The sequence below is a fragment of the Engraulis encrasicolus genome, chromosome 2 (assembly GCF_034702125.1).
Source record: "Engraulis encrasicolus isolate BLACKSEA-1 chromosome 2, IST_EnEncr_1.0, whole genome shotgun sequence".
Classification (NCBI taxonomy): domain Eukaryota; kingdom Metazoa; phylum Chordata; class Actinopteri; order Clupeiformes; family Engraulidae; genus Engraulis; species Engraulis encrasicolus.
The window spans coordinates 45,515,897-45,535,066 of NC_085858.1; the positions used below are offsets into that span (position 1 = coordinate 45,515,897).

General features: G+C 44.1%; 1 protein-coding gene across 9 annotated transcripts in view; it reads left to right on the top strand.

The window, feature by feature from the left end:
• mybpc2a (myosin binding protein Ca) overlaps nt 1-12,851 on the top strand; it is a 116,236-nt gene extending 103,385 nt beyond the window's left edge. For all 9 annotated transcript variants that reach the window (XM_063189369.1, XM_063189377.1, XM_063189398.1 and 6 more), the window contains 5 exons: nt 689-828; nt 2,450-2,609; nt 5,794-5,930; nt 10,630-10,816; nt 12,474-12,851. In XM_063189369.1, the coding sequence (XP_063045439.1) occupies nt 689-828; nt 2,450-2,609; nt 5,794-5,930; nt 10,630-10,816; nt 12,474-12,511 (662 nt within the window). In that variant the 3' untranslated portion in view covers nt 12,512-12,851. The remainder of the gene's footprint in view (nt 1-688; nt 829-2,449; nt 2,610-5,793; nt 5,931-10,629; nt 10,817-12,473) is intronic.
• The last annotated feature ends 6,319 nt before the right edge of the window (nt 12,852-19,170 follow it).

Here is a 19,170-nt window from a genome sequence, read left to right on the forward strand (position 1 = left end):
GGCACACTTTCATGTTCTTCTGCTCTGATCTCCTCTCATCGTTTTTCTCCTCCTCGGTTTATGTGTCACCCGGAATTCACCCGACCGACCTCACACGGGTCCATCCATGTTTAGACATTGAGATGTCCATGGGTTTTCTCATCGTTTTTCTTGTTTTTCATCTTAACTAATATAACACGCACACATTTATGCACACACACCGAGTGCTCTTGCTCACTTGTGCATACACAAAACACACTAACACACACAAACACACACACACACACACCAATATACAGTACATGCATGCACACATGCAAACACGCACACGCACACGCACACGCACACGCACACGCACAGGCACAGGCACAGGCACACGCACGCACACACACACACACACACACACACACACACACACACACACACACACACACACACACACACAAACACACACACACACACACACACACACACACACACACACACACACACACACACACACAAACACACACACAAACACACACACACACAGAGGTTCTGAACTCTGGTTCTCTTGCTGTCTATTTCTCTCTCTCTCCCTCTCTCTGTTTTTACCTTTCTCTCTTTTCCTCAGCCAAACACACAGACACACACGCATGCGCACGTGCGTGTCCACACACACAGTGTCTCACACTCCACCCCCCCCCCTCTCTCTCTGTGTATCCCGTAGACAAGCCGGGTCCTCCCACGGCCGTGATGGTGACTGATGTGTGGGGCTTCAACGCGGCTCTGGAGTGGCAGCCGCCTAAAGACACGGGCAACTGTGACATCCTGGGATACACCATCCAGAAGGCTGACCTCAAGACCAAGGTCTGCCACCACACCACCAGATACTTTTTTTTTTTTTTTAATTATGTTTTTTTGGGGGGCTCTTTAGCCATTATTATTATAGGACAGTGTGAGAGTACACAGGAAATGACTGGGAGAGAAAGATGGGGCAGGGTCGGGAAATGACCCCGGATGGATTCGAACCGAGGTCCCCGTGGGCAATGTAAGCCCAAATGTGGGGCTTAGCGCGCTGTGCCACAGCGTCCCCCCCCTCGACCACTGGATACATTTCAACCACAATGCATGACCAACATCTGGTCCTGTAAATCCCACTGACCACTTGACCTTACTAAAATAATTAACTGTTTCACGTTTCAAATTGCCAAGCAGTTGATTTTAAGAGTCAGTCAAGCCTAGTCTTTCATATACTTTCCTTTCTCTGGCATTATTAATATTATATTATTATTGAGCAGGAAAGGGTGTGTGGGGGTGGGATGCAAACAGATCAGTTGGGGCAAACAACTGGGTCCTCATTGTATTGTATGTATAGAATGTGGGGGCCCCTTTAAAATGCCTTGGTCCTAGGCCCGGCCAAAGCTGTCAGTCGCCCTGCTAGTGGGAGCACTAAAGAGATGACCCTTAAAGTGATACTGTACCATTTTTGGAAATAAGTTCATAATACACCTCCCCTTAAGTTAAATGATTGAGTTTTACCTTTCTCCTGTACTTTCAAGCCGCTAGCTGGTCTCATGGGACTCAATGTTAATTGCTAGCTTGGGGGTAAAATTTGCACTGCCATACTCAGCAAACGGAAAGACGTACAGGAGTAAGGTAAAACTCAATCATTTAACTTGAGGGGAAGTGTAATACAGCCTGGGCGAAAAGCCGACTGTTGACTCCGTCAATCAGCCTGGCAAAAGCCATGAGGAATCCGTCTCCGTGGAGGGTGGTAGATGGTCTGATCTTACTCTATCATTTAAATTAATTGGAGTTCCAAACTCAAATTAAAACCCATATTGTGCTTTATTAGCATGCCTGTTACGATATAGCGTTGCAAAAGCAAACAAATAACAAAACGAAAGTGTGAATATAGTTACCTTAACCAATCATTAACGGAGCTCGCGGGTGAGTTCCGCGTCATCACTCTCAACTGTTTGCTGATTGGCTAAACCGAGCTCGAGGCTTTTGCCAGACGATGTGCGGAGCCAAAATCTTTGGGTGGAGTACATAGGATGGCGTTGTGAGGCTAAGTGTAATATGAGCTTATTTCCAAAAATGGTAAAGTATCACTTTAAAGGGACACTGTGTGAGATTTTTAGTTGTTTATTTCCAGAATTCATGCTGCCCTTTCAAAAAATTCAAAAAAATTAAAAAAACAATTGCACTTTTCATACATGAAAAGGGGGATCTTCTCCATGGTCCGCCATTTTGAATTTCCAAAAATAGCCATTTTTAGCTGCAAAAATGACTCTACTTGGACCATACTAGGAAATATTTGTTTATTACTTAGTAAACTTCCATGTTAAGGTCAAATTTGGCAAAAGGCAGCCCAGTTTCAATGAGCAGCATAGTTGCAGTACCTTTTTTGACCATTTCCTGCACAGTGTACCTTTAAATATAAAGCGATAACCTTTACACACCCCACTATCTCCTCCATCCCCAGGAGTGGTTTACAGTCTACGAGCACAACCGCAGGCCCAACTGCACGGTGTCCGACCTGGTGATGGGGAATGAGTACTCCTTCCGCATCTTCAGCGAGAACCTGGTCGGCCTCAGCGACGACGCTGCCGTCAGCAAGAACACCGCGGTCATCTCCAAAGAAGGTACAAGGGATTCATTATTCTCACTACAAATTGTATTTGAACACTATAGATACATAGTTAATCCTGTACACAGGGGTGTTGCACAGGGGGGTAAAGTGTGATTGAGTTACCAGGGCCTTATGTATAGGGGGCCCACACAGTGTCTGGTTTATGTAGATACAGTATATCACTGGGGTGGGGGGGCTGGGGGGAGGGGGGGTCCATTGGAGCTGATTGTACATGGAGGACATTTGCTGCTACGCCACAGCCTGTACACATAAATAAATAGATATTGCACACTTTTGTGATAATTGTAAACAATGCACATTGGCAAAACCCGTGAGTGACATGTGGGTAGATGACGTGACGTGTAAATTTCGCTGTCGCAGGCTCTTAAAATTAAGTAAATTCATGCTTTCAAAATTGTCAATGCTTTAAATGATTAAACTAATGTCGTTGTTGTGAAAAAGTAATGTGTAATAAATCTAGAGCTTAAATAAGTATACTTAATTTTGAGTCAAATGTCACATTTGTCCTATGGTGTGACTGAGGCAAGCCTGGTTCTCCATATTAAAAGATTTTTAAATAAATAATCAAAGCTCAGTCATTTGTCTAAACAACCCTGGCATGTTTTTCAAGGTGTCTATTTTAGCAAGTGGCAATGCTTTGAATTTTTTTCCTGTTTTTCTGAGACCGTATGGACTTATGAAACTTTGTCGCAGAAAACAATGTCCTGTGGTGTGACATCATATTTTTGGTTAATTCTGTGGATAAATATCTATTGTTGAAGCTCCAGCGGTACATAAATTGTGACTTTAGACCCTTAAGAAGCCAATAGGAAGGGTGGATTTGAGATTTTTCTCTCAGAGTTCTTCAGTCAATCAATTATGTTTTGCTACCACAAGATGTATTAGTTTTGTAGTCCTTTGGTGTGACAGCCATAAAATACATTTTGACAATAGTGTATATTTTTCATATTTTTTTCTTATGTAGATGTATGAAAATGCATCTTACTAAAGGTGAAATTGTATTTCAGTTGCAACGACATGGCTTTAAATTAACTCAAAAGCTCAAAAGTCCTATGGTGTGATGGTAAAAGTAGTATCACACCAAAGGACAAACAGGTCACACCAATGGACTAGATATTTGAGAAATAGCTTTTAAAACAACTGGTAGTACATATTTTGTTGTTTTGTTGTTTGACTAGATAAATATTGTGTATTCAAATTACTTATTCCTTTATTGACTTTTGGAATTTATACTTTGATGCATTGTTGATGAATATTTGCTGTTGATTTTAGGTACTGTCAAATGATATATAAAATGTCATTAATGGTGCTTTGAAACCATAAAATATAACGGTAACAGTGAAGGAAAGATCAGTGAGAGAGTATATAGAGGAGTATAGATGAATAAAGTATGCTGTGGAGAGCTCAATATACAGCATAAATGTGCTGTCCAGCTTGAGATACCACACAGGCACTGGCCACTACACACTACAGGTTCAATGGTGTCATAGCATACCTACAAAAGTGTGATGGTCATGCCAAGGTCACACTTCAGTATGAGTCTTATGAGCTCTGCAGGTTACATTTAATGACCGCATGGCTGTCATTAAGAGTTACAGTAGGCTGATAATCGACGATTCAAAGACTTAAAAGTGTAAAGTGTAGGTCCATATTGACTACAACATTATATTATGATCAAAAGACAAAATAATCATGTTGATATATTTGTTTCTGGCTCAGTTTTGCATTTCTGTCCTTTAGCGTGACATGAATGTCCTACGGTGTGACATGTTTTAAACGCTCAAATATTTGTTTGAGCTAAACAATATGTTTGATAAACACTGAATATTGCATTAGGGAAGAACAAATTATCGTCCCTGAAAAGTTAGTATAAATTCGGACAATTTTGAACATTTAAAAGAAAGATATCCCTGTTTCTCCTCGAAGGTTTCTATTAATCTCACATCTAATGGGAAAAAAAATACTTAAATGGTAATTTCTCATTAAATTAAGACTTTAAAAAATTGCAATAAATATGAAGAGTGTAACAATGTTCATAAAACTCCATCAAGCCATTTCTACATTACTTAATATGTTTATTTCTTAACATCACACCAAAGGACATATTTTCAGCAAATTGCTTTATCAACGTAAATAAATAATCAATGAATAGACCAACATTGTGACCACTTGGATTTTTTGAAAGATTAATTGCTGCACTACGTAGACATATACTTTTTTCCCTCATAAACAATGTTTTGTGAAAAAAATGTTTTTTGCTGCCTATCCGTCATCTACCCATGTATTACTTACTGTACATAATAGACTGTGGTTACATACAGTGTGGCTGCTGCACCATACAAGGTTGTCTTTGCAGACAGCCTCTTTGTAAATTGAATAGACTCTGTAGTACAAACAATGAGCTAAGATACAGCTTGCTCTTGTTATTTTTCCCCAGCACAAAATGGTGGAGACAAACAATGCACTCCTTTAGAGTTGAGGCGCATTGCAGTTTCAGTGAATGACAGCGGATTAACCTCCCCCTTACTTCCCCCTGTTCAATTGGCCATTTAAAATGTCAACATTGGATACAAGTGGACTGACTCACTGGCCGACTTCAGTCTTGAGTCTTCAGACACTCTCTCTCTCTCTCTCTCTCTCTCTCTCTCTCTCTCTCTCTCTCTCTTCTCTCTCTCTCTCTCTCTCCCTCTCTCAGGCCTACCGGGCAGGCCAGTGCAATTACTCTGTCTTCAAAGGCGCAGGGTTAACACGTGTGAATTAGATGGACCTGGGTCCTCGCGTGTGTGTCTCACTGCCAATTTCAGACTTTCCTGTTTCCTATCCCGCCGGATTTCTGGTGATGCCTGGAGGATAAGACTTCACGTAGTTGTTACCTCATGAGTTCAAATGAGATTTTTTTTTTCATTCATGGTAGTTTAATAGAGCTTTTAAATGAGAGATTCCAAATTGAAAATTCCAAAAACAAATGCTTAAAATGTAGCTCCCTTGTGCTACATTGGAATCATTTTAAATTCTTGCTGTTCATCATCATCATGATCATCATCATCGTCATCGTCATCATCATCATCATCATCATCATCATCATCATCATCATCATCATCATCATGATCATCATCATCATCATCATCATCATCATCATCATCATCATCCTTTCTTCTTCCCTCTTCTTCTCTCAGGGTTGACACAAAAAAATCCAACCTACAAGGAAATGGACATGACTCATTCTCCCAAGTTCACCCAGCCCCTGGTGGACAGGTGTGTCGTTGCAGGCTACAGCGCCGCCATCAGTTGTTCTGTGCGAGGCTTCCCTAAGGTGAGTGTGGGTAGGGTGATGGGATAGTGCATCGGTTAAAGGGGCTCTATGTAGGATTAGTTTAGTTAATCACTGTCCCGAGTCAGCCAATGCTTATTTGAGTCATTAGTAAGTGAACGATGACTCTCACGACCACTTTCACGGTCTGCTGTCAGAGAACCCCAAATGCAACTTTAGACAGAGCGGTCCGCTACGAGTGTCGTGGGAAACACTTTTCATACGAAAAATCGCTTGAAAAACATTCTCACAGTGAGCTTATTTAAACACCATATTTACATGACGGCGTAAATTTTGGGACAGGCATTCCACGGGCACCGCGCAAACGTCGTCATCCTTCATTGTGCTCCTTTAAAGTTGGGTACCCTTGACGACGCGGGTGCCCTTGACGAGTGTTGGGGGATTTATGAGAATTTGTGTATGTGTTTAAAAAAAACAAAAACAAAAAAACAGGACTTGGTTAACAACAGGAACAGAAGAAAGCCTATTATTTCATCTTTAGTCTGTTTAAGATTAAAAAGACTCAATCTCTCTTGTTTCTATCTTGTACAGGGGTGTCAATGTACACATCACTGCCTTTCTCAATAATATTATGTCATTATTGGACGGGCTTTATTGGATATAGTCATTCAGTAAAGCAGTACAGCGGATCAGACACTTCTGTACTCTGGGAAAGGTTAAGGGTTCAGTTATACACAGTTATAAGTAGGGCATATAAATCTAGCCATGGAGGTTTACATGAATGTTTAAATAGCTTCACGCTAATCCCCTCGTGCCTTTGCAGAAACTCAGGCTAATAAAAACACAGAACCTTACAAGTCACAACCAGAAAGATTTTCCGTTAAAAAAAGACATTTAACTCTGAACATGTGTCTTTTCACTCCTTTCCACTAGCGGTTATTGTAAAAATCACTGCTCACAAATCAAAGGAATAAATGACACCCTGGAGTCCATCCGCTCTAGATTCAAAAGATATGTCTCAATATCGAGAGGAAGAGAGAAAAAAATCCTCACAAAGATCTATCGTTCAAGATCTATCAAGAGTTGCCCATCTCCATTTTTTCCAAATGTGGAATCAGTCACTTTTACTTAACACAGACGTCCATAGAATGGATCTCTCTATTTAAAAAATAATTAAAAAAAAAAACACCTCTGTGAATACTGCACTTGTTATGCCCACACATTCAGCCAATGGACATTCACATCTTCCCAGGGTCCTTTTGTCAGGACACAACCTTCTAAGGCTCCTTTATCACCCAGATGCAGGGCCGGATTAAGATGGCCTGGGGCCCCTGGGCTACATGATGCTGTGGGCCCTGCAGGGGAAGGCAAATTTTTTGGCAAATTTACATAGTGACAGTGTCATAATTCAGAGCAAGGAATTAAAGATAACATGACTACCAACTGTACTCAAGATGACAGATTCATTTTTCACTATTGCACTGAGTCACAATTCTGCCATGTTTCACTTTTTTACCAGTCAGGGCCCCCCTGGCAGGTGGGGGCCCCAAGGCTGCAACCATATCTAGCCTGTGCATTAATCCGGCCCTGCCCAGATGTATAGGGTGGGAAAGGAATAGGACCACGACAAAAGGTTGTCTTACATTCCCAGGGACCTACTTCGTTCCCAGGGTACGTACTTGCTCTGCAAAGGTTCTTTGTTCACCAGTTCTGTATACCACTCAATAAAGGGCACACTCCACACTATGCTGTTTCCAAGGTCGTATTCACTGTTGTGTTAATTGCAGTGGGAATAAATAGGTCATTGTTGGTCTGGGCCTGGTCATCATACTGCATTTAAAGCATGTAGTGGTGTTTATGGCAGTCGATCTGCCAATTGCCGCATATGACTTCGGGTATGACTTCGTCCAAAAATTTGGGGACGAACAAGAAATTAATAAAGAGTTTCGTTGCAAAATGGTGTATCCACCATTATTTACTTTTGCAATTTATTATTGGACATGATTGTTCAGACGTCCTATCATCCATGTTCGAATTCTTGCCATTCAAATATGTTGGTGCAATGCAATGGAATGCCCAATACATTTCCCAACATTCTACAAAATGGTATACGCCGTTTTACAACGAAACCCTTCGAATGTTGTGCCATCAATATCAGTCTAATGGACTCTAACTGTGCAGTTGCATGCAAAATTCAAATCAAGTCAAGATTTGATTTGATTTTTAATGAAAATATTTTTTTAAAACTATAAAAAATAAACATAAAGCAAGGTAACATAAACATAGACATCCTATCATTCCCCTCTGAGATCTTTTTTTTCTATTTATGGGATCTTTGCCACACCAAGCTCTATGAATCTATGAACTTGGTGCAACAGCCAAGGCGTTGCCCTCACTGCATCTCAGATAAAAGTGTGTTAAAATGGAAACCCAGTGATGCCATGACCCCAGAACCCTTAAGGGCCGTACATACACATCGCTACTAGTTTCTCGCTCAGCGAATTAAGTCAATAGAATATCAATGTGTTCCAGCGAGACGAGCTGGTGAGTAGGCGAGTACTGTACAAGCGATGCAATGTGGGCGGATATAATATTGAAAATAAAATATGAAAATATTTTAACTTTGAGCGAGGCAAGTAAGCGAGTAACCAATTGGAAAGTAGAGATCGGTCCTTCTCGCTTGTACATTGGCAGTTAAAGCCACGGGAACTTTCAGCGAACGTTCCATGAAAGAGTGGCGAGTAGGCGAGCAAGCGAGAAGCTAGTAATGTGTGTGTACGCCGCTTTAGACCCTGGGACTGCAGGCACACCACGCGCTCCCTTGATGCTGAGCCAAGCACGTCCATCACACATGCCGGCACTCTGTAATGAGCCCATGCACGAACGAACGAACGCACGCACGCACGCACGCACGCACGCACGCACGCACGCACGAACGAACGAACGCACGCACGCACGCACGCACGCACGCACACACACACTGTAATGAGCCCATGCACAAACGAACGCATGCACGCACGCAAGCATGTACACCCACACACACACATGCACAGAAACTATAGCTACATGTACATCATATAGCAGCTCTCTCTTCTCCTCTGCTCTCCTCTCCTCTCCTCTCCTCTCCTCTCCTCTCCCCTCCTCTCCTCTCCCCTCCTCTCCCCTCCTCTCCTCCTCTCTATCCTCCTCTCCTCTCCTCCTCTCCTCTCCTCTCCTCTCCTCTCCTCTCCTCTCCTCTCCTCCTCTCCTCTCCTCTCCTCTCCACTACTCTCCTCTCCTCTCCACTCCTCTCCACTCCTCTCCTCTCCTCCTCTCCTCTCCACTCCTCCTCTCCTCTCTCCCCTCCTCTCCTCTCCTCTCCCCTCCTCTCCTCTGCTCTCCTCTCATTTCCTCTCCCCTCCTTTCTTCTCCTCTCCTCTAGTCTCCTCTCCTCTCCTCTCCTCTCCTCTCCTCTCCTCTCCTCTCCTCTCCTCTGCTCTCCTCTCCTCTCCTCTCCTCTCCCCTCCTCTCCCTCTCCTCTCCCCTCCCCTCTCCTCTCCTCTCACCACCTCTCCTCTCCTCTCCTCTCCTCTTCTCTCCTCTCCTCTCCTCTCCTCTCCCCTCCTCTCCTTTCCTCTCCCCTCTCCTCTCCTCTACTCTCCTCTCCTCTCCTTTCCTCTCCACTCCTCCTCTCCTCTCTCCCCTCCTCTCCTCTCCTCTCCCCTCCTCTCCTCTCCTCTCCTCTCCTTTCCTCTCCCCTCTCCTCTCCTCTCCTCTCCTCTCCTTTCCTCTCCTCTCCTCTCCTTTCCTCTCCCCTCTCCTCTCCTCTACTCTCGTGCTGGATGCTGCGCCGTACGTGGTCCCGCCATCAAACACTTTAGCTGGAATTGATCCGGGGGAGCCGGTGCGGTGCAGTGATGCCAGGCTGAGGAGCTGAGGAGGGGCTGCGGGCCGAAACAGCTGGTGCTCCATTATATGGGGAACTAGCTTTTGACAATGGCAGCCATCACATCACGCTGCTCCTCTAGTCTGTGGAGATGGAGGAGGAGGAGAGGAGAGGAGCATGACTGATCTTTCAGTCTGAGGCACTACAGTATATCACAGCACATTACAGCATCAGGGTGCCTGCAGTGACAGCCATATAGTACCTACTGTATATAATGTCTTCATAGCAAGAGTATAGTTTTTATTTCAAGTCTTTTTTATTGTGAAAAGCATTTCAAAGTATCACACATTTATGTACATTCAAAGTTGTTTTTAAATAGAAGATAACAACACAAAGAGTAACCCACATATAACAACAGACAACAAAGACCAAGAAAGCAAAAAGCAAAACCCACCCCCCTCCGATGAAATAATAGAACTTTAAATATAGAGTTTTGTTGCAAAATAGTGTATCCACCATTTGTGACTTTTGCATTTTATTATTGGAAATGATTGTTCAGAAGTCCTATCATCCATCCGCGAATTCTTGCCATTCAAATATTTTGAGAACATACTTTTTAAACCTATATAAATAGCATTTTGCAATGCAATGTAATGGAATGCCCAAAACAAAAATGTCCATTTCCCAAGATGTACCAAGACGGATATGCACCATTTTGCTTCATATATATACTCCAATACTGTATGTGCCCCAATATATTGACTTGGATATACTGGTATACTGTAATTTTTGTCTTTGTTTGTGCCTGTGTGCCTGCGTGCCTGCGTGCGTCTGCGTCTGCGTCTGCGTGTGTGTACGTATCTGTGTGTTCACCAGCCAAAGATCGTGTGGATGAAGAACAAGATGATCATTGGCGGCGACCCGAAGTTCATCATGCAGAACAACCAGGGTGTCCTGACGCTGAACATCCGTAAGCCCAGCCTGTTCGACGGGGGCAAGTACACCTGCAAGGCCATCAACGACCTGGGAGAGGACGAGGTGGAGTGCAGGCTGGAAGTGCGAGGTATGGTTTACTGTAGCTATATTGCTTAGTTAGGCCAGCGTTTCTCAAACTTTCTCAGACCAAGGACCACTTTGTCTCCCAAAAAATGTTCAGGAACCACCTGTCAACTGAATTGACAGTTGAGGGGTGCTAATTTGACACTGCTTATTTCGATGCAGATCACTTACTTTTGATTCACATTACAAGCCTGTCTTATTGTGATGAAAATAAGACTTCAGCTATGCTAAGGTCTGCAATTATGTTACAAATACAGCCTAATGCTAGCTTGTCTTGGAAAAGTAGAAATCCCCTTGCGGACCACCTGAGCTCTGTCGCAGACCACCAGTGGTCCCCGGACCACACTTTGAGAATCACTGGGTTAGGGTCATATTTTAGGGGCAGGCATGGACGACTGGTTAGGAAGCAGTGGCGACGCGTGCACAGACATGTTGGGAGACAGGTTCTGAAGTGTGTGTGTGTGAGTGTGATACCCTGTAAATAACTAAAGTTAATAAGTTGCTATCGATGAAAACGTCAGCTAAGTGTAAAGCAACATACTCTCTTATTACTTTAATCAAACTACGTAAAGTGACAATGCAGCAATGATGGTGTGATCTGGCCGCGTCAAGACCACTGCTGAACCACATTCTCAGCCGAGAACACGAGTCAGATTGTCTATGCGGTCATAATCGTCCTGTCTTTGGTGTAGGAACACATTTTCTCTTTATGGGAAAAAAAGAAGTATTGAAGCATCTTTCTTCGGGTTTCAGTAAAAGCACATCTTTTGAGGTGCGTACGGCAGACAAATAGACTCAACTTGAAAAAGAATGGTCGTCGCACACTCAGAACTTCATGCAGTTACATTTAATAAGACCAACGTTTCGGCTTACGCCTTCATCAGAGTCATCTTGACCTGATGAAGGCGTAAGCCGAAACATTGGTCTTATTGAATGTAACTACATGAAGTTCTGAGTGTGCGACGACCATTCTTTTTCAAGTTGAGTTCATTTCATACAAGTCAAAATGGCAATGAGGCAATAATGGTGTAAAATGGCTGCCTAATGTGCAGTGCAGAAGAACACTATTACGTTCACAGACTAGAACTGTCGCATAGGTCTTAGGAGTCACAATGACTTAAGTGATGATGGTGGAGGAGCTACTACAGTCTTTAGAATAGCGTTTCTCAACGGGGGTGCTACAGTCCCCCAGGGGGTGTTGGGAAGCTCTAGGGGGGCGTTAAGAAGGATACAGCTGAGTGGGGGCGTGGTTTAGTTCCCATTGGGGGTGGGGGGGGTTGCATTAGTCTATTCTATTTTTCAATACTAAAGGGGGCATTGATATGCTTATGATGAGGTCAAGGGGGCGTTTGTTCAAAAAAGATTGAGAACCACTGCTTTAGAAACTGTTGATCTGGCCCTACCGTGGCTGATATGGTAGGGCACACGTTTACCACTTGGGCGACCCGGGTTCGATTCCCGGTACGGGTCCTTTGCCGGTCCTTCCCCATCTCTCTCTCCCAGCTCGCTTCCTGTCTCTCCTTCACTATCCTGTCTCATAAAAACCAATAAAGGCTGAAAAGCCCCCAAAAAATACTTAAAAAAAAGAAACTGTTGATCTGTGAGATCTCTCCCGTGCCTAATCTGTGCTTCTTTCTCTTATCTTCTGCCCTCTACTGCAGTGGCCACGGAGAAAGACGGAGAGGACAAGAGGAAGTAAAAGAAGAGGGAAAAGGAAGAAAAGAAGACACTCTTCACCCAAAAGAAAGAAAAAAAACATGGCTTGTAGATTTAGAACCAATGTCAGTCTGTAAAATGTTACCTTTCTCTTATTCTGTTTAATAGTATTAGAATAACTTAACTTAAAAAGAGTTAGCTGAAAGCTGATCATGGTCAAAGCAACTATTGAAATGCTGAAAAAAAGCACCATACATGTTCCATACAGTACATGTTCATCTCCATATATAGGCCTATACGAAAACTTATGAATGTTGCATTTAACTCATTACCATTACTTACAGATCATGATAATGTATTATGAATAAAAACCATTATTCATGTCTTTGCCTGATGTAACATGGGTCTGTACTGCTGGTTACGTGACTTCACTGCTTGAATAAATGTATGGATGTTAATAATTCTGCGATTCCCAATGTTAAAGTCCCCTTTAGCCTTGCTTGGCATTTAATGGTGCGTGAATAGCATGGGAGGGGAGGGGAGGGGCGGGGAGGAGAGGCGAGAGATGAACTTCTGTAAGGCCTTTTCTGGGTCCAGGGGCGCAGTGGGTCCACGCAGCATTAGACTAATTGTTCTGGATTATATAATACATTTTCTCCCCCCTCTGTATTTTCATGTGATCCTGAGGGAGCGTGTAAGAGAGTAAGAGAGTGTGAGTTTCTCTCTCTCTCTCTCTCTCTCTCTCTCTCTCTCTCTCTCTCTCTCTCTCTCTCTCTCTCTCTCTCTCTCTCTCTGAGACAGCGAAAGACTGTGGACTTCTCTGCGTGTGTATGTGTGTGTGTGACTGTGTACATCTGTAAGTGTCTGTGCGTGAGCACATCTGTGTGAAGAGCAAAGCAAGCTAGAGAGAGAGAGAGAGAGCGAGAGAGAGAGAGAGAGAGAGAGAGAGAGAGAGAGAGAGAGAGAGAGAGAGAGAGAGAGAGAGAGAGAAAGTGAAGGAGCTTGAGAGAGAGAGAGCGAGATATTTGGTGGGCACACCAAATCAAGGTCTCATTAGCATAAGACACTAGAGACTAATTAAGGCGCCCATCAACACTGGCCTAATTAGGCCTCTCCCACGTCATTACTGAGCAAACGAATCACCTCTAATTCACACACCCGCAAAACAAACACGGCAGCCCCTCCGCCGGGAGAGGCCTCCACGGGCCCCGACTCCGACTCTGGCTCCAGGAGTGTGGCGAGAGAGAGAGTGAGAGAGAGAGAGAGAGAGAGAGAGAGAGAGAGAGAGAGAGAGAGAGAGCTGGAGAGAGAGAGAGTTTGCTCTGCACACTAAATAAAAAGCCCAACTGCTGCAGTTGTGCCCCCGCCTAAGGCCTTAAGGCGTATAAGTCGTGAGGTGACATTACAGAGGGCCTGACCAGACCGTACCAGTCTGAATATTGTGTTAACAGTAGCCTGTGCACCTCTCTTCCACTGTCATGGAGGAGGAAGGCAGTGTTGCCAGATGTGTCTGACCAAATCCCGCCCAAAAGCTTCTCAAAAAATGCCAAAATGCGCTAAATTCCGCCCAAATTCAACAAATTCAACAAACATTGACTTTTATGGGCCCGAAACGGCTGAAAAAAAAAAACGCCAAACGGCCAATTTTTCTGATTTTTACCCGCAGACGCTCATCTAAAGTAGCCCAATTGGGCGGGCACCCGCATGTACAATGCTGTTCTACAATACAGCACGATTTATGGATGATCATGACGGTTGTCAGCAAGGGTGTCGTTCAGGGTGGTAAAGTGTGACTGAGTCACCAGGGTCCCGTGTATATAGTGGGCCCACACACAGTCCGATTTATGAAAGTAATATATGCCTGAATGGGGGGGGTCCATTGGAGCTGATTGTACATAGGATCCAACGTTTGCTGCTACACCCCTGGTTGTCATAATAATGTGTCACTCTGTTTTTGGAATGTGCAGTTGACATTGTTTGGGTGTCACATACTAGCTCATGACAGCTCACACTGAGCCACGTCATCAACCACGAGCCGAGCGGTGGAGTACTCAGGTACAGTAGGTGTATGGTTCTACTGCAGGCAGCTGCTGCTTGATGACTAATGACAAATGGGGTTGCCAACGGGAGCGTGCAAGGGTACGCCTCGGCCAGCAGAGGGAGCAGATGTGTTAATGAGCTTTGGAGAACTTAAAAAAAAAAAAAAATCAAAGGTGCTAGCTGCTCATCCATGGCAGCTTGACCTGGCTAAGCTGATGACTAATAGCTTTTCAGCTCCCTTTTCAAGTGCAATAGGCAGTGCAGTATTGCATTACGGAGGGGAGGGGGGGGGGGGGGGGGGTGGCGGCAGATTGGCCAGGGGAGTAGTGGATGCTGTCTGCCTTTAGGCAGAGCTATTAGCATGGGTCAATATTAGCACAAAGGGTCTCAATCGAGTCGAACATTGGCCTAATATAATATTGCCACAGTCAGGCATTTGTGCCCACTGTCATTTTTAAGGAAATATTTAACTGTTGCAATGAATTCATGTATTGATTTGAGGGATATATTCAATGCTACAAATCTTTGTTGGTAGATCTATGAATTTGTTCAATATAAAGGTGACCATAGGTGCTTTGTATACAAATTGTATGAACCATAACGTGTGGGATAACGGAACTGTGGCATAGAATTACGCAATATAAAATAGGGCCTACAACAACGGTCTTAAAAATCAGTTACATGTGTTGTTATGAGCTTATACAATTTAATTTGGACCTCTTGCTGCCGAATCAGAGTGAAAAGGGGCACATAAGCCCTTTCCCCTAGCCTGGGCGAAAAGCCGACTGTTGACTCCGTCAATTAGTCTGGCAAAAGCCATGAGGAATCCGTCTCCATGGAGGGTGGTAGATGGTCTGATCTTTCTCTATCATTTAAATTAATTGGAGATCCAAACTCAAATTAAAACCCATATTGTGTGTGACGGAGGTCATCTTGCACCTGTTCACCCCCCTCGGGGATCGAACGTGCGACCTCGTCAACTACAACGGTTCGGCAATGGGAGACACAGTACGATACCGCTGGGCCAAGAGACTAGTCTCTCGGCCCAACGGCACGAGACTGTATGAGGCTATCGGAGGGAGGTTTAACAACGTTCCACGCCAACTCTGTGCTAGTTAGCCTCCATTACACTCTCCCCCTTAAACCTCACTCCCATCCGGGTCACGGCACCACTGTGACGGAGGTCATCTTGCACCTGTTCACCCCCCTCGGGGATCGAACGTGCGACCTCGTCAACTACAACGGTTCGGCAATGGGAGACACAGTACGATACCGCTGGGCCAAGAGACTAGTCTCTCGGCCCAACGGCACGAGACTGTATGAGGCTATCGGAGGGAGGTTTAACAACGTTCCACGCCAACTCTGTGCTAGTTAGCCTCCATTACACTCTCCCCCTTAAACCTCACTCCCATCCGGGTCACGGCACCACTGTGACGGAGGTCATCTTGCACCTGTTCACCCCCCTCGGGGATCGAACGTGCGACCTCGTCAACTACAACGGTTCGGCAATGGGAGACACAGTACGATACCGCTGGGCCAAGAGACTAGTCTCTCGGCCCAACGGCACGAGACTGTATGAGGCTATCGGAGGGAGGTTTAACAACGTTCCACGCCAACTCTGTGCTAGTTAGCCTCCATTACATGTGCTTTATTAGCATGCCTGTTACAATACAGTGTCGCAAAAGCAAACAAATAACAAAACGAAAGTGTGAATATAGTTACCTTAACCAATCAGTAACGGAGCTCGCGGGTGAGTTCCGCGTCATCACTCTCAACTGTTTGCAGTCATGGGTGAGCGGTTAGGGCGTCAGACTTGCATCCCAGAGGTTGCCGGTTCGACTCCCGACCCACCAGGTTGGTGGGGGGAGTAATCAACCAGTGCTCTCCCCCATCCTCCTCCATGACTGAGGTACCCTGAGCATGGTACCGTCCCACCGCACTGCTCCCCATGGGGCGCCACTGAGGGCTGCCCCCTTGCACGGGTGAGGCATAAATGCAATTTCGTTGTGTGCAGTGTGCAGTGTTCACTTGTGTGCTGTGGAGTGCTGTGTCACAATGACAATGGGAGTTGGAGTTTCCCAATGGGCTTTCGCTTTCACTTTCTTGCTGATTGGCTAAGCACTGAGAGAACCGAGCTCGAGGATTTTGCCAGACGATGTGCGGAGCCAAAATCTTTGGGTGGAGTACATTAGGATGGCGTCGCGAGGCTACCTTTCCCCCACGGTATCTTTTACTACAGGCAGAAAAACATCTTGACCTGACAGATTCAAATGAGGTGTTTCAAGGCAAAAAGGAAAAGATTTTGTGGAATACATTACAGGCAGTGACAGAATATGTTTTGACCTCACACACTCTACATTTAATAACACAGGGAAGTTGGGGGGTGGTGGGTGTGTGTGTGTGTGTATGTGTGTGTGTGTGGGGGGGGGGGGGGTAGCAAAGGGGTATGTTGTCCAGGGCCCAGGGAGAGCCGGGGGCCCGACTCAGAATTGGGGTCCCATTACATTATATATTGGGAGGTGCTTTCAGATCGCTATGTTCCGGGCCCAGTCAAAGCTGTCGGCGACTCTGTATATTTAAAGTCTATTACCCAGTAACTCGACTTTACTGAGATGAGTATAGAGTGTTTCAATCCTCATGAGTGTGGACCGCTGACCCTTGACCTTAAGGTCTTAGCACCTTTGTGAACCTCTCAAGCAGTCATACGTATTTACACCTATAGGCTACGTATGACCTGTATACATACTGTATGTATTGACAGGGGATACATTGGCATTTGCTGGTGGGAGGGGGTCAAAAGGGTACGTACACGAAAGCAATTCCATTTAGCTGCACGTTTTGGTCTATTTGGAACAGTGGGCCGTTTCCATAAGTGAATATGTCAAAATGTACCTGTATGCATGCAGTGTGACAAGGGAATTTTACACGTTTTCAGCGCTTTGGCAGAAAATGTATTACATGTCAAAATGACATTTCTAAAAGCAATTACCGACTTTGAGTTCAGATGGAACTCACATTGTTCATCACTACACGACAGGTCACTATTAGGCCAAGAGGCAGTTGTATCATAATTCTTAAGGACTGCAGAAATATTGGCACAATAGCTTACAATCCCTGACCAAGTTTACAGTATGTATGTGTGTTGTCACAAAGGTTTAGTCCTGTTGTCTTTCATACAGGCTATCCAGAGAACGAAATAAAATGTTATATTATGTAACATTGATGTCATCCGTAAAGAGGCGTAAACGTTGTGCATCCTTAAACTTGTTCAATGTGGACAAGGTTGTGTTTTCGTTTTCCCAAGACTTTTATTTAATCTATTGTTGCCTTGGTTTTCTACCTGACGTTGTTGAGGCATCAATGTGAAGGACAAAAATAAACGTTGGCAAATAATAGAAGTGGCTTGGAACGTCATTGTCTGTCCTGTTATCGTCCTTGTACACCATTTATTTCTTTGCACATTTCAAGCTCTCTTTCAAATCAGGTAGGTACCTTTTTTATATGTGCTATAATTTCTGAATACTTACCCCTAACCTGTCACAGGGTGTTGTAGAGCATGAGTTAAAATGCAAAGTGGTGGTGGTGCACACACACAATAGACGGTTCGGTAACACTTTATTTTAGGGATACATCTATTAGCACTAATACATACAGTGTCCCTGTATAAGTAACTTGTAAGGCATGTACTAAGCATAATCAAACATTTGTTAGGCATGTATTCGCAAATGACTTCTTCATGCACAATAAGGGATTTATTACCAATTTAACCTTAGTAAGGACCTAGTAGGCCTTAGCGTTTGCTTAGTACATGCCTTACAAGTTACTTATGCGGGCATTAACATTGTATGTATTAGTGCTAATAGATGTATCCCTAAAATAAAGTGTTACCGACGGTTCACATCGGTGTGTTATTCATACGCATCGTCGTCATGATGTCATGTTGGGCAGTGGAGTGGAGTGGCATGGAAACAAGCAGCTTATTATTTAGTGTCTCTACACCCACACACATGTAAAAATAATTATAGATATTGTGGATGATCACACACGGTGCGTCGTCATGTAGGCTGGTAGCATTAGTTCTGCTATGGCTCATCAACCAAGCCATAATTATAGATATCCCTTTGATTGTCACTCACATCAGAATATAGAACCTTTCTTTTGTGCCCACTTAACGTTCACATTTACCAGTGGCTCAATTTATATTTCTACAGTAAAGTGGACTGTATCCCTACATCCCCAACCGCACCATCCGTTGCTCCCCAAGAATTCTGTTACTTAGGTGCTGTTTCCACGTAGCAGGGTATTTTTTTCTCCTGCTAGATGTAAACGCAATGTGGATACAAAAAAATCCTCCATTGTAACAAATGCGTTTCAGCCCCCTAGGATATTTTTTTCTCCTGCTTTTTATACCTGGATTTTAAATATCTGCTACGTGGAAACGGAAGGCCAAATTCAATGCAAAACCAATACGATCAGGAGAAAAAAATATCCACATATAAAAATATCCAGCTACGTGGAAACAGCACCTAAATGATTTTAGTGAGCTGGACATTTCCCTAATGCAGCAACGCTGGTTCTTGGTAGCCCTAACTGCCACTAAAAAAATAATTGCACAAAGATGGAACACTCCTCATGCTTGTTCACGGCAACATTGGATTAATA